This window comes from Prenolepis imparis, unplaced genomic scaffold, assembly GCF_030444845.1.
Source record: "Prenolepis imparis isolate NDT839.2.m4 unplaced genomic scaffold, iyPreImpa1.0 SCAF_13, whole genome shotgun sequence".
NCBI classification, from domain to species: Eukaryota; Metazoa; Arthropoda; class Insecta; order Hymenoptera; family Formicidae; genus Prenolepis; species Prenolepis imparis.
In genome coordinates, this window is record NW_028141171.1 from 5595064 (window position 1) to 5621582 (window position 26519).

Sequence of the window (26519 nt, forward strand, 5' to 3'; positions counted from 1 at the left end):
TATATATACGTGAAGCGTAAAGCAGGTTCGCTGAATCATAAATATTTTAAATCGTAGAGGAATCATCAATGAGGAATTAAAAATTTTTAGAACACTACAACCTCGTTGTTTTCTATAAAAATCAGCTCTTTTCGTGATTATATCGAAATTATCAAAATAGATATTAGTTTGTTCATCGATCAACGAATGTGTTAATAAAACACGGTGCAATCACCCATAATTATATTCCTTTTTGAATTGTAATATATATAGCACTAGAAAATTTTTTTTTATATTAAAAATATTGTATAGGTATATATGAAATTCCGATATAGAATTTAAGGGCTTAAATTTTCAATAGATGGAACAAAAATATTTTATCTCTACGAGATTCTACATCTAAAAAATATTCACTTATTGTCTCTAAATGTTATTGTTCCTCTTTTTTTTCTTCCTTATTTAATTATGTTTAAATTAAACGACAATAGCATATTTAAAATGCCTACTTCTCCATATACAAAGATTTCAATTATCACGCTGGAAACGATCTTTAACTCGTCCGCGAATTAACGCTATTTCAGGCACCGGCGCGATTATCGTCAAAAGGACGTCGCAATTTCGCGCGATTCCAACTACCGGCGTTTCAGCGTAGAGAAAGCGAGAGACCGACAGATAGACGCGGATAGAGATTGAGAGAGAGAGATAGAGGGGGGGAGAGAGAACGCAACAGAAATTGAGGAAGCAAGAGAGAGAGAGAAAGATGGAGAGACAGAGAGAGAAGAAGCCAGTCTGCAAGCGCTAATCCGATTAGCACGCGCGATATTCCGCATCCTCCGAGAGGAGAGGAGGCTGCTTTGAGGCGCTGATGATTATCTCAAATATTAATCACAAATATTGTTTAATTAATGTAACGAGCTCGAATCGGAGTCGGAGATCGGGGAAGGAGAAGGGAAGGGAGAACCCGGGGGGGCGTGCAGGAGTTAGGGTAGACAGCCCACGGCGTTTAGGTTGTTAGTGGGTAAAAGCAGGCAGCTTTAGGGGGAAGAGGGTAGGAAAGACGTTGCAGTTCGTCGGCAGGCCAGAGTAGCGGATTTCAGGTGGTTGCCCCGGTGGAAGGGATGGCAAAGCGGGGTCGAGGAGACGGAAAACCGCGACGCGCGGGGATGAAGGGGGGCGATGGCGGCGGCGAGAGGAAGATCCGAACCGCGGTAAGCGCGATAATTAGCGGCAATTAGCCGCGTAGTCTACCATGCATCTTGCTTACGTGCGCTCGTTTGCCTTCCGCGAGTACACGCGCACACGCAAATATATGTACATATGCACACGTGTATCCGCAGACACATATATACACACGTAAATCCGCATCGGAACCGCTTCAACGTTACTTGGACGAAGCGCGACTTATTGGTACATACGCTATCTCATCGATGCGCTGCTCGGCACTGAATTACGGTGTTGAGTTACGGTATGGGGGATGACGGCAGATTATCTCTCGCAGAAGCGATGTAAGATTAATAATTCTCGCGTGTTCGAAGAGAGTTGGGAGGGAAAAAGAAATGCTATAGGCGTAGGAATTTTTTTTTTCTGGAAAAAAATGAAAAGAATAACGCGAGACGAGATGCGATATTTATCGCTGATTAATTCTTTGATTTAATTATTTTATTCGTGACATTTAATTTTATTAGTTTCTCTCTACAACTTTTTTTACGTGCGCATTTACTAACATTTATTTATATTATTTATGTACAGGAGAATTCCCCTATTGCAAATTTAAATTTTTATATTTTTCTGGAAAAAAAAAATTTCGTGCAATTCAATTTTAAAATATTTTCTACTGTTTTTGTTATCTCATATTTTTTTCGTCTGTTTTTTATCGCTGCAAATTTGCATTAGAGCTCGTTATTTTATTTACAGGTATGTTTGATGATGATATGATCACTTTAGTTCTATTTAACATTCATCCGCTGCATTTTATTCTTCTATTTAGCTTTTTTTTTTTTTTTTATTTTTTATTTTGTAATCGCTTCTTGATAAGTAACATAGCCGATAACTACGATATTACCTAGACGAGGCAGCGTTTCCCGCGTAATAAGACTCCATTAAAATCTTTATTTAAAATTCAATAACATTAAACGCTTTCAGCCCCCGCCGGATATAGCGGATATAACGTGGAGTTAAAGCGAGTAATAAAAGTGACAGGAAACGATTTGGAAATGGATGTATTATCGCGCAAACCGTTTACGCAATATTACGAACATTAATAATTTTTATAACAAACGCACAAATGCCAATCGATATACAATGACAATTTGCGCTCTTACACTCTTCTGTGCCTGACTCTTTCTTTTTTTTTCGGAAAGATCGCGTTTTGTCAGGAACGAGGAACAACAAAGCATTTACATTATTCTCGCTGTAACAAAACAAGTTGCGCGTAATCAATTCTTACTCTCTCAGCTTTCCGAAAGTATGGCGAGGCAAAGAGAGGCGATCTAGCTAGACGAAGATAACATCCTTGCGAATCCGCTCCTGTAGAGCACAGCGGTTCTTAAGGTAAAACTAAGGAAAGAAGGAACGCGGAGCTTACCCTCTCCCCCTCCCTTCCTCCCCCCCCCCTTCGCCAGGAGCTTCGCCGTGCCTCTGAATAAATGATGGGGATATATTTACGGCGAGCGGTTTTAAATAAATTACAACTGCGGGGACGGCGACGGGATATCTTCCTCTCCTGCCGTTTCTTCTTTACCTTCTCCCCCGCCGCGTCTAACGCGCCACCCCCGCCGTATTACGCGTCCCCGCGATGTTTTTCGGCATTTTTTGTTCCCGACCTGGCCTCGACCCGCAGAGAAAAAAGCCCACCGTCTCGAGGATTATAAACGAATGTTCCGTCTTCGCGGAAAGAGAGGCTCGCGAGAAAGCGGGATAGAGCGCCCCTTTTTCGATTCCTCGAACGCGTCACCCCTGGTTCACCCCTCTGTCTCTTTTTCTCTCTCTCTCTCTCTCTCTTGTTTTATCCGATGTCGCGACTCTCGTAGAAATATTTCATGCGGCACGAACTTTTTCGCGATATGTACGTACTATATAAATTTCTCCAACATTGATGATATTACAAGTAGATTGCGCGTATTAAGCAAACGAATATTTACAACATTTACAAAAATAAGATCCGTTTTATCACGGGTAAGAAAATTAATTGTGACGCGAGTCTATGAACGGAGGATCAACGTGACGTTTTAGTCTTGACAAGACGCGCGTTATCATACTAACACGACACCAATTTTCCTGTAACTGTCGATAACTTCGAAACTTTAATCCACTTGCTCCCGGAAATGCGACATCAACCATGCACGGCTAGAAACCGTCTCGCCAGACCTTTAACCTTTTTACCCGTCGCAAACTCTTTAGCTCCCTTATCGTCTCGACGCTTCCTCTCGACACGCGAGTCATAAATGCTAGACGCCATCATCCAGTTTCACGAGACAAAGCTTCAGAGAGAAAAGCTACGCTTTCCCTGCCCCTCCTTATCTTTTTCTCTCTCTCTTTCTCTTTGCTTTGCCATAGACTCTGGAAGTTGCAGTTTAAGGCGACGATTATCGCGATTATACGAGTGGTGATGATGACGACGACATTCGCGGAAGAGGGGGTAGGAAAAATGGAAAGGGGGTCTTTAGGAGATGCGGCTTTACCGGTGGACGACGCGCCGTCACGAGGAGTAGTTTAATGGCGCGTATCGAGCATCCGGTCGGCATGTTCAGTGGTGCTTTCACCCGTTTGCTCGCTGAAATCGTCCGGGAGTTTATATAAGAGGGAAGGGAGAGGAAGGTAAAAGAAGAGAGAGAGAGAGAGGAAGATATTTCCTAAAGACGTAAATACAAACGAAGCTTAAGAGCTCACCTCTCCGCGGGCGGTCCGAGACCTCCTACGGTGCTCGGTGGTGGCGGTGGCGCCCTTATGGGGGTCGGCGGTGGCGTCGAGACGCCACCCAGGGACGGCTGACTCGGCTGGGGCCGGGGGCTGACCGAGGCGGAAGTCGTGCTGGGGCTCCTGGAGCAGCCACCGCCGCCGCCGACGCCGCCACCACCACCACCTCCGATGCCTTCCGCGACAGCGTCCTCCATGTCGGCAGCGCTGCTGCTCGTTGTGGTACCCTCCGGGTCGTTCCCCGTGGGGCTCGGACCCGCCGACGAGGACGTCGGCGCGCTCAGAGCGGAGGATTCCACGTTACCGCCACCGCCACCGCCGCCGCCACTTCCACCCTCGCGTTTGCGTTGCTCCTCCTTCAGCCGCTCGCTTTTACGCCATTTCGCTCGTCGATTTTGGAACCATACCTGGAAATTAGGATGTTTAAAAAAAAATTAATTTTTTTTAAGAATAGAGAGACGTTAAAGTACACAGAGAGAATTTTCTCTTAGAATTTATCCTGAAAATCGTGGTAATCGTGGAACAATATGGTATAAAAAGAATTTTTAAAATATGTTTGATTTATTTTACCATACTTTTAGTAAATACATATTTTATATTTTATTGTGATAGATATTATTTTTTATGATAAATATTAATCAGAGAAATCCTTCTAAAATTCTTTCATAGCATATTGTCCCACGATTACCATGATTTTCAGGGTAAATTCTAAGAGAAAATTCTCTCTGTGTAGAGATTGAAGCTGTCAAACTTCGGATGATCGATAACAGAAGGCATTAATTTGATGTAAAATGTCTCTTTCTTTGGGCAAGTTAATTAATAATTAATTTTTTTTTTAAATGAATTATAAAAATTTTTTTTTATTATAGAAAATAAATACATTTTGCTAATATATAGTCCGCTGATGTGTTATCGAACTTCTCATTATTAATATGTACATGTATTGACACAGAAATCGCGAAAATATTTCTCGCTCATTTAACATTTGATAATATAGCAACATATTTTTCTTCATTATTTTAATCCATCATACTTTTAATATCTGTTCTACAATATAATTTCGGTTATAAACTAATTGTAAATGTTAATAGATATACCGCGATATGCACATTCACAGAGAAGTTAAATTTCTCTAAAGCCAACTTGGCAGAAATTTGCATAATTTGTTGATTCGATATTCTCAACGTCTCAATTGAATATGACTATGCCGTGAGCGCGGAGAGGGTTAAATCGTGCAAAAGTCACGAGACAAGAAACGACAAGAGGCGCAGAAGGAGAAAAGAAAAATGAGACGGTCGGTCGTACTATATCTACCTACGCCACTTCGCAATGTCCGCAAATGTGCAAGGATATAATTGCATGCACGAAGGGGTGACATTCTGAGGCAGAGGAAAGCACGAGGGTGAGAGAGAGATTGGACGAGGGAGGATTGAAGGGGAGGAGGGGGACCGGGGCACTTTCCGTCGTGCATGTTCAACGAGCCGACAGCAACCACGGCGGCCGAGTGTTTTTTAAAAAGCTCGAGTTCCGCTAACGAGGCTAACTTGACATAATACCGGCTGAAATAGACTTTATTATACCCAGCGGTTCTCTCTGCCGCTAACGTCGACTTTTGTCCCGACGTATGCCGACAACGTGTATGTATAATAACCGTGTTTTCACGCGGACAAATCTTCATGTAACACGTAGCCCCCTAATAAAAGAACGTCGCCTGTCAGAATTATCTGTTAAATACCGAAAAACCGAGTAAGAACATTTATTAATTACGTCTTGCAATACTCTGTTTCGCGAAAAAAATTAAGAGTGTAGCATTAATTTCGCATATAGTTCTCGAGATAAATTGTTTAAAAGAACGTCATAGAAAAGAGTACAAACTGTGCGTTTCAAAGTGAAAAGAAAAAATAAGGATCTTTAGCAGAAAGATAGCATCGGTACATCTTGTATAATGGAAAATGATTATCTTACGTTTCGAGCGCGGAACTTTCGCGGGGGGAGAGAAGCTCGGAAAATGGTTTAATAAAATAAATACGATAGGCACGACTCTACCGCCTCGAACATCGCGAGAGGGTGGAGGATGATGGCAGACGGGGAGATATAATAATATCCTAAGGGTTACAGGGGGGCGAGTAATAGCTGGGAACAAAGCCATGGTTCCGTAGGGACCGTCGTCGTTTTCCTTTCCACCCTCGCGCGCGATATCTCTCTCTCTTCTTCATTTTTTTTTCTTTTTCAATACGAATTTAATCCGAAATTCGTTTGATAATGGCATGACTCGACCTCGTTACCGCAGTAAAACATTTTTGATCGGCCGCACCCTTGTTAAATGAATGTATTGCTGTTTGTTACGGGATCACACGTATCGCTGCGACACGCTTTTTAGAAACAATGAAAACGAAAAACTAATCATTAATTCGCAAAAAGCTATTTTTTTCAACAGTTTTTCATCAAAAAAAGAAAGGAATCAATTTATGTGTTCACGAAAATTCTGTTTTTATTTTTTAATTCTTGACGAAACTTTAAATATTTTTATTGCCTACACAGAGAGAATTTTCTCTTAGAATTTACCCTGATATCTATCACAATAAAATATAAAACATGTTTGATTAATTTTACTAAACTGCATAGTAAGATGTTATTATTTTTATTGTGACAAATATTAATCAGAGAAATTCTCCTAAAATTCTTTCCACACCATATTGTCCCACGATTATTATAATTTTCAGAGTAAATTCTAAGAGAAAATTCTTTCCGTGTAGCTTGATAAAAGAATATATGCAGTAATATTTCATCTTTTTTCTCCCCTGTCATCAAGAACTTTTTTACAATCCCAAAGAGAGAAGTGATAACTAAATAGAGAAAGAGAGACGATTTGTAAAATCCAATCAAGAATAGGAGAACCGATGTGTAATCGTAACAGTGCCCAGCATCATCCCCTCGGTCCAGGGCGAGCGCAGGTGCGGCGTTTGACGCATGTCGGTAATTGCCGCTTCGCACATGTGCACCACGTACTACCTCCGACACGCGCGATTCGCGAATAATATACATACGTACGAAAGGAAAATGTATACGCACGCGTGTGTGTGAGACTAGGCGTCGCGCGCGGGTACGTGCCTCGGCGATATATAGCGAACCCTCCTTCAACCCCCGTCGCCTCTGCTGCCCCCCTTCTAAGAAGTTCTAATTGGAGTCTAGAGAAGAGAACGGGCGCTACATAAACGCGCCTATTTGTCCATTATTCCAGATTCCCTTTGTCTTCGCTAATGAAACAATGAGTCTGCGCCGTAATTGCGTCACAGCCAGACCAACTCTGCCCTTCTCCCCTTCCTCGCCGGCTCCCTTCTGTCTCTTTCATTGCAATGTGTACATATGCTCTATCGTCTTTCTCGGTCTCTCTCTCTTATAGAGATCGCAGCCCTCTCCTCGGCTTCGCAATTCGCACAATGCATTGTCTCATAGAACAGCCTCTTATCACCTAGTGATCGAGGATCCTTTTACGAGTCAAGATATTAGCGACGAGAGGGCGGAAGTACCGGGATATTTATGACTCTTCTGGAAACGTGCGCGAGGGATATTCCATATTTAATTATTAAAAACATTTTTATATATTTTAATATATTTTTAATATATAAATTTAATAGAGAAATAACAATGATAACTCGTGTAATAATGCACGATTGAAAAGCAAGGGATTATATTTTTATAGTACCGAATATACATATATTTTTAACTCTGAAAAATTTCAAGTTGTCGAAAAGCATATATAATTTATAATTCGATGAAGACTCGCGTCGGCGTCTGTCGAGAAATCAAAAGCCGCCATTGATAATCAGATATCCTCCGCAAATGTTCCGACAGGATTTTAGGGAATCGCCGTTACTGCAGGGATTCTCAGCGCGAATTACAGCGGCGTGAGTAAATATGGCCGTGAGGACGTGAGGCCAGGAGTACAAAGTAATCCCGGAGATTACCGGCTTACTCTGTCAGAAGATTACGTCAGGTCGAGGGTGTCAGCTCGCCCCTTGGGGGTCCGGGCCCCTTCCCTCCCCCCCTTTATCTTTCCGCCCTTCTGTACGCGCGTTCTTGCTTTTGCGGCAGCATTACCGCTGTACAACCAAACAATCGATCATTATTACTAATTTTTCTTTACATTTTATATTCAATTAGTTGCTAAATCCAATCCATTTTTTTATTCCAACTCTTGTGTGCTCTATCTTTATTCACACATCTACGTATAACATTATATGCAAAATATATAACACTTTATATTTTAAAAAAACATCTATTATATTTATAATTTATATACATATATGTATATAAAATAAATGTTTTAAATAGAAAAAAAACGAATAGATGGATAAAAATTAAAAAAAGTTTGTTCAAAGCATACTTTAAAATATTTTTGCGAAATAATAATTTGTGAATATTAATGGAATATTAATGGAGATATACGTAGGCGCAGATAATACGTTCTATTGTGTGTGTTGTGTGAAATATTACACAAAAACGGGGCGTATATAATGAAAAATGCTCTCGGAATTTTTCTACTTTAACGCTACAGAGGCGGACAAAAAAATTACCGAGTTGCCGCGCGTAATTTTCTCATCGCATTAAAACGCGAAATCCAATCTCAATGCGCTGAGACGCATTAAAAGATTAAGCTGGCTACTACTGCCAATGCTCTCGGACGCGAATATTCTGTGAAGTTTTAATACACGTGCTTTCACGTTATCGAATAAACGTGATTATACAACATAATTAGCATACTTTCAAGTAACCTGTTTTAATGTATATCCTTAAATATAATATACAGTTATTCTTTTACCGTGAATTTATTCATCTTCGTTATTTGTCGATGGATCTTTTTATAATTTAATCAGATTACGAATACATTGTTACATGTACATAATAAGATATACACAAGTATACTTGCAGTGGCAAAATATAAACGAGCAAATAAAGATATTTTATTATACAAAATAATATATAATTTTCTTATTAATAATCTTTATTATAAGAAAATGTTATAATAAATTATAATAATTTTCTTATAATATAAAATTAAAATTAAACATCAATTATAATAATTTAACAATATCCACATCTATTCGTTAAATATGTTTGAAAAATATGTTTACAGTCCAAAATAAATCAAGATAATCAGGTTATAAGATTGAAAAGCAATTAAACAATTGTGATTAATTAAATTAAAATTAAATAGACGGATGATAGGGAGATTTTTGCATGTTAGTTCGGCATTTACCTGCACTCTAGCCTCCGTGAGATTAATCTTCATAGCCAAATCTTCCCTCGTAAAGACATCCGGGTAGTGAGTCTGCGCGAAAGCGGACTCGAGTTCCTCCAGTTGCTGAAGGGTGAAAGTCGTTCTATTTCGCCGTTGCTTCCTCCTCACGAAAGAATCCTCGCCAACTCCGTGTAGTGCCGGATGATAGGCGGAGTAACTAGTATCTGTAACAAAAAACCAGGAGAAATAAAAAATATCGTTATAATAAGACATAATTTATAATTTGCGCAGATTTTAACTAACGATTTAGCAATTAGAAAAATGATTTATTAATAAAAAAATAAGACTTTGCGAGTAAAAAGTAGTAATAAATAAAAAAATAATTACGATCGCCCGATATTTTTTTTCATAGATTATCAAAAAGATTAGAATCAGTTTTTTTTTATTGCTGAATACACGTACAATCGTAGGAAAATGTTATATAATAAACATTAATATCAATATCAAAAATATTTTATTTTTCTCCCCCTCCCAACCTATATTAGACGAATCAGTTCGACAAAGTTTCGCCTTTTAATTCTTGACAGATTCGAATTTGCGAAGTTCCAACGGAACTTACTTAGTTCGGTACTCCGCATATTTGACTGTGCTAGGGTTGGAGAAACTCGATAACTTGAAGAAACTTGTGAGTTACTGACAATCTCGCGGAATTTTCAAATTTATACGGCAAGCGTTATCGCACAAAATAAAATGATCAACATAATGTTTTGCTTTCTCGCGTAGCTTATATTAGTTTATTAATGCAAGTATAAGTTTAGATATATATCATTGTGAGAAAAGTCATTCGCGTACACACATACATACTTTATCTATCTGCTTAATCTAACTTGATTTAAGCAATTTAGAAACTTGCGCATGCAATTCTTGAATTCTTGCATCGAGTTTCGTTTTATATTGTCTCTGCAGATTTTTTGTTTTTCGAAATTATTGATATGCAAATTCATTAAAAAGCTTATTGTCTTGTGTGATTTCATAACATTTAAAAAATTATTATTTTAATTCATTGAATAAAAATTCTTCAATATATATAACTATATACTAATTTTCTATCTTTATATATATCTTCTTTCACGTTTCTATTAAATGCATTGGTGTATGCGTGAAACCAGCATATCATTTAATGGAATATCATAAATAATTGAGAATTCTGACTTTATTTTTAAATTATAGAGTTCTTGATAGTATTTATATTGTGTGTGTTATAATGCGAAATAATACGATTATTCTAATATATGTATGTATATTTTATTTGTTACAGGTAGCATTGCGATACACAGTGCGATTCACGCGTCGTGTCGGGAGTGCCGTGTAAAGTATCGGGCGATCGTAATAATTCGTGTTTCTCGCGAGTGTCGTGAGTGCTACGAACGAGGACAATGACGATCGACCAAGAGAGAGGAAGAGGCCCAGGGAGGCATCAGGCGACATTACATGCACGTATCGGTGAGTGAGAAATTATTTATTTTATTTTAACATTTCTATATAGCGGTAATAGGGGTGTGTGAAGCGTTTCATTTCGTGGAAACTCATAAATAATTAAGAGTTCTGGCTTTATTTTTAATAGTTTTAGAGTTCTCGATAGTTTCAACAAATTGTTCTAACGATTAAACCAAAGAAAGTGCCTAAGGACAAATTGATAAGCCAACTTCACGCAGCATATCACTTTGCCCTACGACATTTTCCTTATCAATAATTGTTCAAATTTGAAAAAAATTATAGATTTTCTATAAGAGTTCTAAGAAGAGTTCTGCTTTCTAAAAATAAAAAATATTAATATTAAAACTAAATGAACACCAACAAATCTTTTACTTGAATAACATATTGAAGTAAAACGCCGCTCGATTTTCGACAATTCTGCTTAGAACTATTGAAAATAAAGTCAGAACTCTCAACTATTTATGATCTTCCACGAAATGATATACTAGCTTCACACACATTGCATTTTGTAATTACGCGGATGCCAGACAAGGCATATTAATTAAAAGTATTTGGAAAAGCGTGGTTGCGCATACGCATACACATCTACGCGAAGCGTCGAAAAGTGAAGCGTCGATATATAAAGGCATCGGTCGGATATGCGCGCGTACAACGAGACCGCGAAGTGGGAGCAGACGTTACGAAGCGGCCGGAACCGCTCATCAATGATGCAGAGCAATCAGCGCAATTAATTACCGCGGCGCTAAGCCGGAGCTTAGCGAAAAACACAAATTAATTTCCTAAGCTCATAAAAATTCATGCCGCTCTCTCTCCGCCTCCCGGCTGTCTCTCGCTCGCTCGCACAATGTCTCTTTCTCCTTTCTCTCTCTTTTACTCTCTCTCTCTCTCTCTCTTTCCCTCCCTCTTTCTCTTTCACCCTTTCCTCCCTCTCGACAGAGAATGATAACAGTAGCAAGGGGAGAAAGCGAGATGGGGATAACGACATGATGGTGTTGCGCCATCACAATGCAGCCGATTCACCCATATATAGCTACATCATCCACAGGGACGAGATACTTCGCCTCTATGCCACTGAACTTTCATAACTGTCGCGGACGTACAATTATACGCTATGGTCGCCACGATCTCCCGGTATCATTTGCAAAATTAATATCAACGAGAATCCGCGCGAGGATTTTAAGCCGCACGTGAAAATAAACGATTCAAGGATTTTCAGACCACTGATATTTTATCAGCGCGTTTAACGACGTTGCGGATGCACTCGAAACTTGATTTCCGTGTGTCGTTGTATATGATATTATCAGTTATGAATTTCTTTGTCTTATGAATCATATTAATTTAGTATGCAAATGTGCTACATCTCTTGTTTATCACGTGCAACCATTCGGAAAGCTATAATATAAATCTAACTGGAGCAAAATTTATATCTGCGTTCGGTGGTCCAATATATAAAATAATTTTATCAATAACAAGCATTTGATATTTGTTTTCTATATTTTTTAATTTATAAATAACGCGAGAAGAGAAACTCTTTCAAATTTATGATGAACCATGATATATAATGATAATATATGTAGTGCTACTTTGCGAAGGATAACGATGTAATGTAGTATAGCGCGAAGAATTTTTTTTCACGTTTTCGACCTATCGATAATAAATAACGACCGTCGTTGTTGCTGCGGAGGAAACGAAGACAGAGAAGCGAATCGGGCGACGACCGCGGCGGCTAAATAAATTTGCCGGTGCCCCAAACTGAAATCCACTCAAGATCTTAGATTAGAGTCGGGCCGAAGTAAAGCCCGGATCCAGACAACTCGTACAACTCATCGGGAGTCGGTCTGATCCAATTTATTAGTAGTGCCTCGGGTACACGGAAGAGAAAGAGAGAGAGAGATAGATAGAGATGGATCGAGAGAAAGAGAGAGAAAGAGAGAGATCCGGTGACTTTTGCGTCCAGGACGCACGCGCGACTTCCTTTCACGACACGCTTCGTCGTTGTTGACGCTTTGTCTACCCGTCGGCAGAAAACACAAAGCGAGGTGATTAATTTTTCGCGCACGGGAAGCGTAGGGTATATCGTTAATTTGCGTGTGTCACTTCCTGACGAGACGTAAAATTGCATTATCAACCAAACCGATATATATATTCATACCTTTCTCAGTTAAAATTTATTCTAATATATTCTAATATATATATTCTTATATATTTTAATAAACCCCCTTATCTACAAATTACTGCCTTAAGCCATTAAATTTCGATTCTTTAGCATATAATATATAATATATACAAATATTAAGATATATATATTTTTTAATTAATTCTTTTATAAAAGAAGATATCATATATATAATACTTTGTTTTATAAAACAATTAATTTAAAATAAACTGAAATAAAACTGGTCGAAATTTTGAGAACAATATGAAAAATTAGATCTTCCGAAAATAAAAATTCTTTCAGGCAAAGTTGCGTCTTCGAGAAAATCGAATTAATATAAAATGCAATTTGAATTGTATATCATTCCAACTGATTTCATGTTTTCACACGAGCACAGACATGTCGGAGGGGGGAGGAAGGGGATGAACCATTCAAAATTATTCCAAACGTGCGTCACGCGTTCTCCATGATCGTTCGTATCCGTTGCATTTGCGAACTGCAGGTCTCGTTCTCGGTGGTAGAGAGTCCCCGTGAGGGAGGGGGCTTCGTGGCGGAGACCCGTGGAAAAACTACACGTATAGAGAACGAAATCTAATGACACCCCGACCGTTACTAATGACACTAACGAGGTAGTTAGATGTTAGAGCGAATGTCGGTGGGTCTGGACCGTGGGCCGAGTGAACCCACTTACCGACTTATCACGTAGTTACCTAATCTGTTTATCCCAACGGGGGGTGGAGGAGACCAGGGAGAGAGAGAGCTACGAACCGACGTGGACCCCCCCCCCCCCCAGGGGGGAAAGGAGAGGGGAAATAGAGGAGGGGGAGAAGGGGGGCAATCTGGAAGGGTGCCCGGACGTCCCTGAGGACACCCGTTCCCCCTGTACCCCTGCGTCCATTTCGATGCCCTGTTCGATCATCTACCGGAGAGAGAGATCGTCGTCTCTCCCACATTTATGAGCATCAATGGGTGTTGTGTTTTAAAGAGAATATAAAGAATATACTTCCCACGTTCCTCTGAATTCCCCGCGAATTTATATTCCGTAAAATAAGCGGCGGTTTATTTTCTTTTTATCCTCGTATATTTGACATATTTTGTGACAAAAGCTAAAAGTGGATAGACTAGCGACAAATTTCATAATTTCATGCCTTCACTCTAAATCTTGTCGAAGTTAATACTATAATGTACGCGCCGCTTCGTTATTTAATTGAAATAATTTTGGTATTTTTATGAATATAAAAGTTATAACTAGAAAATAGAAAAAAATTAAAAGGCTAAAATCTGTTCTCTCTCTAAAATTAAAAGGCTAAAATCTCTTCTCTCTCTAAAATTATTTTAATACAAATCTTTAACGTCGTTATACATTTATCTGTTACTAATCACTCCGCGCTTTCAAAAATCGTAATGAAATGCTGGCATATTCATTATTATAATCGAAATCGATGTAAGATTTTCGAAACTGGATTAATATTTTTCGTTCCAATAAAATTAATATAATTCGAAAAATGTATAATTTCGCATTATCATGTATGATTGTTGCAACTCGATAAGGATAAACCATCGTTAATCAAACACGACGAGAGAACAGCTGATTGCTGTCATTGATTATCGTTGATTCGATAGATTGCGCCGGTCCGGAAATTCGTCACCGAGAATGGGACGCGACTTGGAAAACGATCTCTGAATAGACAAACTAGTGTTCGAAGTTCTTGGATAGTGTGACTCGGCTCGACTGCCGGCGGGACGCGGTTTAACTGGAAGTTGGCTCCAAGTGCAAATTAAGTTTAGCGGCCGTCCAGTTTGTAGCGTCCACTTTGCGTAACTCGGTCTAGTCGGTAATGTAACTTCATCGATGTGTTCCGCTAGAGCGCAAGTGCCTGTACAATCAGTTTGCTCTCCCCTCGTCCCATCCCCCTTTTCCCTCGTCTCAGCCCCCGTTGTATACCCGGTGTCTCGCTCTTGATCCACTCATCTCTCGCATTCTCTTTCGCGTATCTATTCTTTTTGCCTATTGTCATCTCTCTCTGGAAATTATCAGGAAACCGTGTGTGGGACTTCTTACAAAAAAAAAAAGAAAAACAATATCTGTTTGAGGGACGTGTCGGTTTGAGATTGAAAAAGTTAAACTTGCGAATGGGAAGATCAAGATTTGTAGACGATTCGATTTGCGAATGTATTCTCTTCATATATTGCAATTTTTTCATGCACGCTCTACATCTGTCTCTCTATTAAAGTTTTCCGCGCAAGTTTTACGTCATTTTTCAATACGAAAAAAGTTTATACATATATTAAAACTAAATCTCCCCTTCTCGACGAACAAATCCGAAAAATTTCCTTGTAATATATTTTGCCAGTATACGGTCGACTTCACGCCCGATCGAAAATCGACGAGGGGGGACCAGAGAGAGGGGTGAAAAAAATATCGTGTGCGCGGCCGCAGGAGGAAGAATCGAATTTTTACTTACAGGGGTGAGTCGGGGCGAAAGGATACTCCAGGGACGGCGGTAATCGCGGCGCCGGAAGGCCCGGGGGGCAGTGGTAGCAGAACATGCTTCCGGCCCTGGCCAACGCCGCGCCGCCCCCCGGCCCCCCGGCCCCCCCCGCACCAGCACCCGGCACCTGCGGTTGACTCGACGGCTGCTGTTGCTGCTGTTGCTGCTGATGGTGCTGGTGGTGGTTATTGTTCGGCTGGTGGGCGTGGACCGCGCCAATCTGCAACCACACGCGTCAATGTCAATTGATTTCATAATTTCTTTCGCGGTAAAAAAAAAAGAAGAGATTTCCACGGTGGTTCGAGCGAGCGACGAGTCTTTTTTCTTGCGTCATAAAATAATAATTTCAGGATAAAAGTATATATGCTTGAGATGCTAGGGTCCTCTTTATCCTGCTTCATAGACGAATAAATTCCGGCCATAAATGTATACCTTTTCATCTTCAATAATTTATCAAAATATCAGATTTATTTTAAACTATTAAAAATTTGAATTTTTAAAACTACTCAAAGACAAAGCTTCTCTGTCGTGTTTATCAAAAATTCGGAGTCTTTCTTCTGAAATTAAATAATAGATGTGCGTCTGATCGTCTTATGTCTACAGATTTTTCTAATACCAATGTTGTGCTGGGGGGTGAGTATCGCGATGACCCTCGCGGAGAGCAGAGAATCGGAGCCACTTCCGATTTCGCCGTGCGACGCGCGGATTTTCGAAAGCGGGGTGAAATATGATTAAGAGGGAGCGCGACAGCGGCGTGCTGCAGCGGGGTGGGTGGTTGTACGAGGGGGGTAAGGGGGTGGTAGCGGGGAGAGAAAAGCGGATGGGTGGCCGATTACGCCAATCCCCATTAGAGGGATTGTAAACTCGCGTAAATAAATAATGTATGTATCGGCGAGAGAAGAGAGCTGCATACGAAGAGAGCGAGAGAGGGTGAGTGAGCGCGGCGCGTAGAGGGCTCTTTGCCTAAGCAGGCATCGGTCGTGGAACTTAATAAACGGCGGAGTTATCAATTTATAATGGGTCGGCATGTCGCGCATGCGCGTGCCTACGGGGCCCGGCCGCCCCCGTCGTTTCTCTCTCGTTATATAACGGCGTGCACGCGAGTTGGCTTTAGAGAGAACCGGTGTACACACTAACTATACCCGGTCCCCTTTCCCTTCCTCCAGCCGCCCTTATCACTCTCTATGCGGCTGTTTATCTCGCTTGCTCCATCGCAACGTCTCCCCTTCGTCTCTCGCTTCTCCCTCTGTCAGCCGCCGTTGCACTGGGTGTCTCTCCTTCTCTCTTTGCGGCTCTCCGGTACGAAGGGACAAATTGAATTTTAGATCATGGCGTGTTCCTGTGGGGTCCGCGAATAGAGAGGGACAGAGAGAAAGAGAGAGAAAGCGGAGAGAAGCGCAGAGGCGGACGTCGAGATGATACTAATTGAAATTTGAAATTGATATTAGCGAATTATTACCCCTCTCCGTCGCGTTCTGCTTGGCCCAACGCAATTACGCCGCCCGCGTGTCGGGTATCAAAAGTAATTGCTGCCAAACTTAACAAAATTCGAGCAATTCTCGTTTCAGCCGTCTGACCTACGGCGAAAATGACTCGTCGGCTATATACATATATGTATAGTCTCTCGCCCCCCATCTCGCCTCCCTTACATGCTTAAATGTACTTTTACAGAATATACTTTTAACGTGATATTAAATCGTGTTACTTTGTTCGCGCTAACATAGCCTCTCTTGTCAGTGCAACAAAGAAAAAGAATTCTCGATATCTTAAATCCACCTTAGAATCAATTAAATTATTCAACACGCAGTTTAAAAAATGCGTATTCCATTATTCACACTCATCTTACTTTGTTAAATTTTAAATATTTCAGAGTACCTTATAATATCATATAGAGAGATGTATTGTGTAAAAAAAATTAATTTATTATTTTCATAGTATTTCCAATTACTATTAATTAATTCTGATATTAACAGAATAGAGCTTATATCTTTAAACTGAATCGAAAAAATTCTAAACATTAAAAAAAGTATGTTATATATATTATATAGTTTTTAAACTATTACATATTTTTTAATTTTAATTTTTATAGATGCACAACATATACACACCATATAGAAATTATATGTATATAAACATATATATCTCTTACGCATTTTACCAAATAAACCATCAAAATATTCAACGATTAATCGCGGAAACAAGTAGCCGATTTATCGCGATTCAGGAAACTCCAGGCAACAATCGCAATCCATTCATCCTCCGATTCCCATAAATTCATCTGCTGTGGATGGTGGTGCTATTGGTTTTGCGTTTGCAGAGAGTTAGGCGCATAATGACGGGACATACGCACCGACAGAAGGGATGAAATGTAGCGAGGCTAATCCGCGAAGGGGGCCGTGAGGCCCGCGGGTGTCCCTGCGGCACGCGAGGGGGGCGAAGGGGGACCAGGGGGCCATCGCGGGGGTTGCTCGCAGATTCCACTCTCGCGCGCCAGCATACGCGTCTCTTTCGTCCCCTCTTGCTCCCTTCTCTCCCCTTCTTCTTGCTCTATCCTTCTCACCCTCCACAAAATAGGGCCGGCATGTGGTCCTAGAGTATATTTGCGGTGTTCAACCAGCCGGGCGAAATATTATGCCAGTGTTTTATTGTGCGATCATCCCGATGCGGTGGCGCCCTACTGCGTGCGAGGGCGAAGGGATTGCGGCTTCGAGTGTTGCGGAGTGTGTTTACACGTTGGCACACGCCATCGGATTTGTTACACGCTCGTTATACATTGTGCCCGGACGTTTATCGAAGCCGGTAACAAAAGAGATGATATTCGAAATGAAGAGCGGGCAATTATGAATGGAGAACAGTAGTTTTTTATCGAGTCTTCTTACTCTAATTTATCGTTGTAAGAAGTTTACCCTGGGACTTATTCCGAATTTATCTAAATATTTAAAATTTAAATTATACGTAATGATAATATATAGAATCGAAAAATTTACATATAATTTCATATAGAAAGGTATAACTTTCTTTAAAAAATTCTGCAGGCGAAAAGAATAGGTGAAAAATAAGGGAGAGTGGTCGAAATAATATTTGAAACAGAAAATATAAAGATATTTTTTATTAAATATAAAAAGTTAATGCTAAAATTATTCTTTCACACAAACCATCTCTCTTTCTTTGATAATTCTTTTATTGATTAATAAATCCAATTATTATATTTCAAATAAATATTATATATAACCTGTCATTTTTACGATATGTGTGTATGTATATAAATCTTTTACTTGAACGAAACATAAATGATTAATTTCAATAGTCAGTTTTTAAAATAAATCCACTATTGCTTTTTATAGTCCCAGAGACGCTGCTCAGTTTAGACGTTAAACTTATATATTTCTGCTGGTAGAAAGAACGTTAACTGCGCGGACAATAATCTGAGAAATAATCTTGTGAATTATATGATATATCGTTGAAGATACACGCGCATAATGCGGTTAATAAAAGTTAAACTAGATAGGGGCGTATATTCTCGCGCTTAGAGGCGAATAAAGACACGGGGTTCAGCGCGCGAACAATGCGTGTCGGATAACCGGGTGTTTAGATTCCGCGCGTATATATGACACTGCGCGCTCATTAGAGCGCGGCGCTAATTGCATAATTGGTGCTGGCAATTATGAGCAAAGCGATGCCGCATGTCAGAGGGGGGCTCGGCGACGGCAGCGGCGGTGACGTCAACATCCAATAATTCGGCACGCGACGACAATCGCGCGCTTGCACCGCCGCACCATTGCGCAAATATCAGGAATTGCAATTAAAAGCGATAATTTTGTAATTAGCTTTCCGTCGCGCTTTCCCTCCCATCCTCTTCCCTCTTCGTTCTTTCCGCTCTTCGCACTTCTATTCCAACGCGACGTCGCAGATTCTTCGTCCATACACATGATATAGTATATTCAGGCACGCTTGAATTTAATAAAATTATATAATAAATATTTGCATTCAATATTAATATCAATTAAAACAAATATGTGTGTATTCTACATGTTTTCTGAAAGCATTACTTCGCAGTAGTGCGTGTTTTTTGGAACAATAATTGAAATTTTTACAACAAATAAATAATAGAAATTATAAAGAGATCGTATAGATTAGGCTTTTAATTATACATTTAGTTATATGTATATATTTAAAAAAAAATAGAAAAAAATAAAAAGCGCGGACGATATATCCGCAAAAATAAATAAATTTCAGTTTTAATAAGAGTAAGCTTGATTACGTTGTTTCGCGCAGTTGTGTTCTTCTCTTTATCTCGAAAAGAGAAACGATGGATGATCGTATCAATGCAACATTGTATGCATCATCGCGCATCGCGTGCAGCGATGGCGGCTAGCGGAGAGCGATGAGCGCGAGAAATTCGTGGAGCTCTAGCTGCCGCAATTGACGTCGCGTACGTCGGAAAAACTCGCGATTAAACGAAGATTTCATTAGGGACAATATATTGCGGTGGCATCGGCACTCGTTGACCGTCGAGCGGGCGCGGGTCCCGGTTTCTTTATTGGCCGGTCTCGGGGAATAAATTGGAGGGAATTAATTAAGCGGCACAAATTGGATGCAGCGCGTTAGCCCTTATTCGTGGATGACACAATTTAATAAGCATCTTCTAACGTAAACTGAGAGGCATAGAGAGAAAGAGAGAGGGACGACGGCTCTTCGCTAGTCGAATATAAAAGCGAGAGTATGCGGGACGAAGATGTGAAAGATGACGAGGCTGACGTCATCGAGATTGGGTCAGTTCTCTGTTTGCAGTATCATGTAGCATTAGTACACATTCGATTAAAATTTAATAAAATAAATATAAAGTATATTAATTTTTTTATAATTTTATTTGTAATGTATAATATACATTGAAGGGTAAATATATCGGAAAAAAACTATGTGTTCTTTACATATAAAAAATATAATTTATAATATTACTTTAATTTAATTATAATAAAAAATAAAAAATTTAATTATAATATTAATATATATATTAGAAAGGAATTTTTTCATGTAAAATTTGTCAAGTGCTTCTAGGCTAACAAAGACGCGGTGCCTCAAAGTTGTAATCCCTCTCTCGCTTATTTATTTTCTCTATCTATTTATCGCTCTCATTTGTGCATCAGCGAATCGCCTTTGACGAGAAGAACGTTAACGCCCATATACAGAACAACAATGCGCCGATTGTCACGGGTCAAGAGGGAAGAGCGTGGTCTAGAATGTAATATTGTGTCGTCCACAATATATATGATTGTCCATTGGCTCCTTCGATAATATTACGGCATGGACGGTCGCGGGGTTAACGGGCCGCATTGTCGTCTCGTCGAAAAGAAATCGAGGACAAAACGAACTGTGGGTAAATAAATACGTCGCAAGCCGCCTCGGCGAGAGCAATTAGAGCAAAGTACGCACGATATACACGGTGTCCCAGCTGATAGTCGGTCAATATTTTTACATCGATATCGGAAAAAGTCTCTCTTCTCCACCACATAATTAAAGGCTCCATTAATTAATCAACTAATAATAAATAGCGGAAATTCCGCGACGAGAAATTAACACAACATATATTTATTTGACGTATATACACACTTTATAAAAAAAACATTCCGTAAATTTCGCTAATGAAAAAAATTGTTCATCAAAAATGACATCGGCTCCGAATCATCCATTCTGGAGAAGAGACGAGACCGAGACATTACGGGGCATCCTTTATAGAGAGCGGCTCGACTCTCAACACACGGCGGGATCGCTCTCGCATCGAGCATCGGTGTAATGTACTTTGGTTAAGCGCATCGGAGCATGCTCGTCGCCGAGTTAACGCATTTAATGGAGGTTAACTTTGCATATGGTATTGCTCCCCCGTGCCGTAACCCCTTTACTGGCGCGGCGCGCTCGACGGTATCGAACGCGCGCGCGACGCCGGCGTCCAAACTAACCAGGAATTATGCTGCGATACAAAGCGGATAATTACGAGGCGGCTTGATCGATCTTACATCTGCCTCTTTCCCTCCCCCGCCCTTTCTTCGCCGCATCTTGCGCTCTCTCTCTCTCTCTCTCTCTCTCTCTCTCTCTCTCTCTATATATATATATATATATATATATATATATATATTTCTCCCCCATTCCACACGCGTAATAATGTAAAACTATTTGCACCACCGTACGTAAACTTTCGTAAGTGCGCTCTGAGCTTGCTCCTCCTTCACAAGGATAGCTTCTTCGGTATATCACTTTGCGAACATCGCGGCAGACATGCTCCACCTCACGAAGAGACGTGCATGCTTAACGTTGAAAAACATTGCAACGATGCTCTTCGAAGCGTTTCGCGTGTTTCACGAATATATACCGCAAGGATCTATTACAATAAAATTTATTGTCGCGCATTTTTTGTCTTTATTTTTTTAAAATGTGTTAAAAAGTTAAATGATTTTTTTCACGAGAAATCAATCGGACACGCCGCACTTTCTTGATATTTCAAAAATTAAAATCATTAAAGAAAATTCAAAGAAAATGTTGACTGCTTTCAAATTAAACGGATTCTGCGCTTGCATAGTGTATGTGATTACAATTGAAATCGCTGAGCCGGGAAGGGTTAAGCGGATTATCAAGCGACGTGATATTATTGTACTATCAAATTGTGCGCCTTGATTTAATCCGTTCAAATAATACTGACAATATAATACTGAGAGTCGTACGTTGATAAAATTATTGCTTCGTCATTTAGCTATCTATAAAAACGTGAAATTTTTAAAATGGTTAAAACGAGACCCTGTTTTACGTCAACTTTCAAACAATGTTGAAAATCCGAGAATCTAGATTTTGGAGATGAAAGAGGAGAGAAGAAGCGCGCGGTGGCTGGCTCTTAATAAATTTTGAATCTAAATTATGCGCGATAAAATTACGCTACGCGCACACATATCGGCGATGTTAAAATCGTTTTCGGCAAGGCCGAAGCGTGAAAGCCGCAAATATAGAATCCGGGTATCGTTATAACCCCTGTATTAAATGCGTATATAAATTAATTCGACCGAATTGAATAACTAATTATAAATTAATAGCATGTAACGAGCGAACCGTACACGTCGCGGGTCCCTATGCCATTTGGAACTGCGAGCGGTTATGTGATATCAACAACAACAACAGCATTAAATAATAAATATGGCCGTTAAACAGCAATCATTAGCTCGTACATTATCGCAGAGATAAAAGACTCTTCTAAAAATCATTATTATTGTTTGTTAAAAGTACATTGCACGCACATTTGCCGACCGAGAAATAGAAGGTGGCGAATGAATACGCGCACTTGAACAATAATAGCTGATTTATTTAGTTAAAATTAGAATGAGTGCAGCGATGGGCAGCGATCTGTCGCGTGAGCCGCAGCCGATCAAAAGTCAAAACGTCAGAAATACAATAAATTTTCTCATCTCTTGGAGAATTCCGCGTCACACTTTAAGTTACAAAACCTTAGAGTTATACATTAAATTACTACAATCAGGACTGAGAAACGAGCGAGATTGCGAGCTTGACGACTTTTCGACACATACTACTCGTCTTTCGATTTCTCGCCGATGTCTTTGAAATTTCTCCCACCCCAAAGGTGATGATCGCGCAGCTAAACACGCGATAAGCACGTGCCGTATCAAAATAAGCGCTCGATTAAATACGAACAATTATAATCTCTATATAGATATTGAAAACAAGAAAGCTGAATATATCTACAAATATCTTGCTAGAAAGAATGAAATTCAAATTATATATACATATATACTTATATATAATTTATACATAATTATTGCAATATTAATTTGAGAAAATAAACTATCGTTTTACATTAAAATATTGTTAAATATATTTCTTTATCGGCTTTTTGTAAATTTTATTTTTATTATTTAATGAGAAATATAAATACGGCATAATGATAGAAGTCAGGTAATAATGATAAGTTTAATTATAGAAATACAAAATTATAAGCGGAAAAGTTTGCGAACTGATCCACTTCTAAATTAAAACTACGGAGTAGGGAGACTTCATTATAAGTGTACGTAAGCATAAAGTCAAGAAGATTCTCGTTATCGAGTAAGAAAATGGAACTTGCCGCGATTGAATTTGAACTGATTATTGATTTATATCGACTTTGCTTTATACCTCCTTTTCTTTCCGAACACTGTCTAAAGACAAGTTTTAATTGAAAGTTAATTAAGACTGCGCTGTACCGTGAGTTACAGTCTTAACTTAGCCTGTGGTCTCGAGATCGCTTAACCGAATATCTTTATTTAGGGCAATTGCCGATTTTCTAAGTTTAATCTTTTTCAGAAATATAGTACATAGTAGTACCTATATTATTATAAATCTCGTAAAAATAAAAGCGACAACTGAAATTTATAAGAAATAAGACACTTTCAGAAAATATTCTTATAAAAAATGTCAGAGCTTTAATATGAAAAATGTAAAAAATATATTTTAAATGAAAATCAATATAGTTATGTGTCATTGAGAGAAAGGGGGAAAAGCTTCAAAATATTAATATTACTGTATTTTCATGCGATATTAATCGTTAGCAATCAATCACAAAGGGTCTTTGTATAGGGGTTTCTAGTGACATTTAAGGATCATAAACGTTCCGGAAGTGGAACCTTTTCACCAGTACGAAATCACAAGAGTATATAGATTACTCATCCCGAAGAGAGATATCTATACGTATTAATACATAAATACGGACATAATTATGGAGAACATAATATTTTATAATCGTCAATTATAATTATTTCATTCACAAATATTTATAAATATTTGCAATAATTTTATTATAATTATTTAATTATATTAATTCTGTTATGAGATTATCTTTACAATTTTTTTATAATTATTTAAAAAAATATGACATGAGAAATGCCTCTATTTTTCGACGACTTTATCACGAAATAGCGACATCAGAAACAACCGTCGAGGTTGCAAACGAAAGAGAGAGAAAGAGAAACGTTGAAAAGGGGTAGCTAATTCAAAATCGCGCTTGCACGCACAGAGAACCACTTGATCCGATAGCACTCTTCTTCACGCACTCACTCTCAGATCTTTCGACACACAGACACACACATATGCACACAACACGACGCAGGTCGACTCCATTTGACTTTTCGCTCCACTCGATTCCACCACATTGCACACGCCCTTTTCGACGTGCACACTCGAGAGAACATTTCCCTCTTCTTCCCCTCCCCTCGTCCTTTCATCTCTCTTTCTGTCGCCCTTTTTTTGTAAAAAAGGGAGAGAAGCGACCCGTGTTTATATCCTTTGCTTGCGCATTCTCGTTACCTCTGTCTCTCGCTTACTCTCGATTTACGGAACGACCGGCGCGGTTTTCGGTTTATTTCCCGCTTATCCATTCGACATTTGATTTATTCCGTCTACCGCGCACCCGCGTTCTACGGGTGGTACGCTTCCATTATCACACTATGGACTGTCGTCCGATTGTGGGAAGAAACGCGCTGGCGGTGAAACGCGATGAAATTACGTTTGCACCAATAGACGAAATAAAATGATGGTTGTGATTCTAATAGTTTTCCTCCGATATACTCTGTGTCAGACTCTCTGCGCGCGTATTCTATTCTGTTATGAAAATTGTGCTCTAAACTCATAGAGAAAGTATTTTATGATGAATACAAATATAAGCAGCTGATATTATGTACTATCTTCCCGCGAGTCGAAATTTTGCTCTTATATTTTCCACCTCAATTTTCTCATGTTTGTAGATTCTGTAGAGGATTTCGGTAGATTTAATTTATATAGGAATTGAGCTTTTACTTTGTATCTCTCAAATAGCGAGTAAATGATGAATTTTTCATTTGTATTGTTAAAAGTTTTTTGATAACACAAAACTGTAGGTTGAATAATTTCAAAAAAGAATGAGATTTGACTGTTTAAAGTGTCGAAGCAGATGTTCGAAAATTTCGACTTGGGTTTACAAATTATTTATTTTTTGTAATGAAATTCTAGTCAAAATTTGTCTCCTATTTTCGATCTTAATTTTCTCATGTTCTCATGGGTTCTAGAGAATTTCGAGGTTTAATTTATATAAGAATTCAGTTTCTTTTGTACTTCTAAATAAGCAAACAATTTTTTAGTTAGAAATTTAAAACAGAGAAAGAAGAGTTCTAGACAAAACTATAAATTAAATAATTTCAAGAGAGAGTAATCACGTTTAAAATACCTTGAAATAGATTGAAAATCGAGATCAAGAGTAAAAAAACATTTTAATCGGGAAGAATGAGGATTTTATCACGCACTGCGTTACACAAAACGAAAACGTAATTGATAATCTGGCAAAAACACGATGCCCGCCTCTGTACTCGGGCATCAGAAATCAAGGCCGTCTCCTCGTCGGCGGAATACATTAACGTGAACGAGAGAGAAGGGAACGGACGAAGAAGCATCGACGGTGTGATTGAATTAATCTGTCAATTTGCCAATTACACGGATGAGTTTGTTTGGTGGCCGCGTGTCTCTCTCTTTCTCTCTCTCCGTTCATCGATCGCAACCGGATCGGCGGTCGGTTGCCTCTCATCCGTGTTTGCCGCGTCTCTTCACGCGTGTGCGTGAAATCGCGACGTGCAACGCACGTGCGTGCACTCGCGTCTCTAACGTATACGCATGTGCTGCTGCGCACTCGCGCGCTACAATCGCGTGCACAGGTTCGGTGCACAGATTCAACGAGCTGAATTGGTGCACCGTGTACCGTAGAGGAGGCGGAAGATCGTATTGATTCTCCGGTTATACAGAGACCCGCGACGCACAGAGAGGGCGAGAGAGATACGTATGTACGACGAACTTGACTTCTTGCCTGGAGCGAGAATCCTCCGTCAGCATCCGCGAGACGCGATGCGCGAAAAATGAAGCTCTCGCAAGCCGTCCCGATTAGGTACCAAAGATGCGAAAACAAAATTCTTTTTCAATCTTTCAAATTACATGATTGCAATGTATATGTCTGCTGTAGAGAAATTTGTACTATAAAATTTTTCTCGCGACTTCCCTCTAATATATCAAAAATATCAAGATGCCGCGGAGATGCTATTGTAGGTCGTTGCACGCGGCATTATTGTATTCGCCGCGGTGAAGTTATATCAAGCCAAAGTTAGGTTTGTTCCTCGAGACGCGCGGGAGAGTATCATCGGACTCACGCGCGTTTGCGAGAGGGAAGGAGAGAGAGGAGCGGATAGAC

General features: G+C 39.5%; 1 protein-coding gene and 1 long non-coding RNA gene across 3 annotated transcripts in view; one reads left to right on the top strand and one right to left on the bottom strand.

The window, feature by feature from the left end:
• The window catches only part of LOC145944526 (uncharacterized), a 43452-nt gene that overhangs the window by 13332 nt on the left and 3601 nt on the right, over window positions 1-26519 (top strand). The window contains exon 2 of the long non-coding RNA XR_014426689.1: window positions 10455-10639. This is a non-coding gene — a long non-coding RNA (uncharacterized LOC145944526). The remainder of the gene's footprint in view (window positions 1-10454; window positions 10640-26519) is intronic.
• The window catches only part of Drgx (Dorsal root ganglia homeobox), a 40819-nt gene that overhangs the window by 3065 nt on the left and 11235 nt on the right, over window positions 1-26519 (bottom strand). The window contains exons 1-4 of one of the 2 annotated variants that reach the window (XM_083052891.1): window positions 24617-24640; window positions 15254-15500; window positions 9155-9360; window positions 3868-4301 (exon numbers count right to left, since the gene is read on the bottom strand). In XM_083052891.1, the coding sequence (XP_082909017.1) occupies window positions 3868-4301; window positions 9155-9360; window positions 15254-15338 (725 nt within the window). In that variant the 5' untranslated portion in view covers window positions 15339-15500; window positions 24617-24640. Of the gene's footprint in view, window positions 1-3867; window positions 4302-9154; window positions 9361-15253; window positions 15501-24616; window positions 24641-26519 lie in introns of those variants that run through there. The other variant, XM_083052889.1, reaches the window with a different exon arrangement.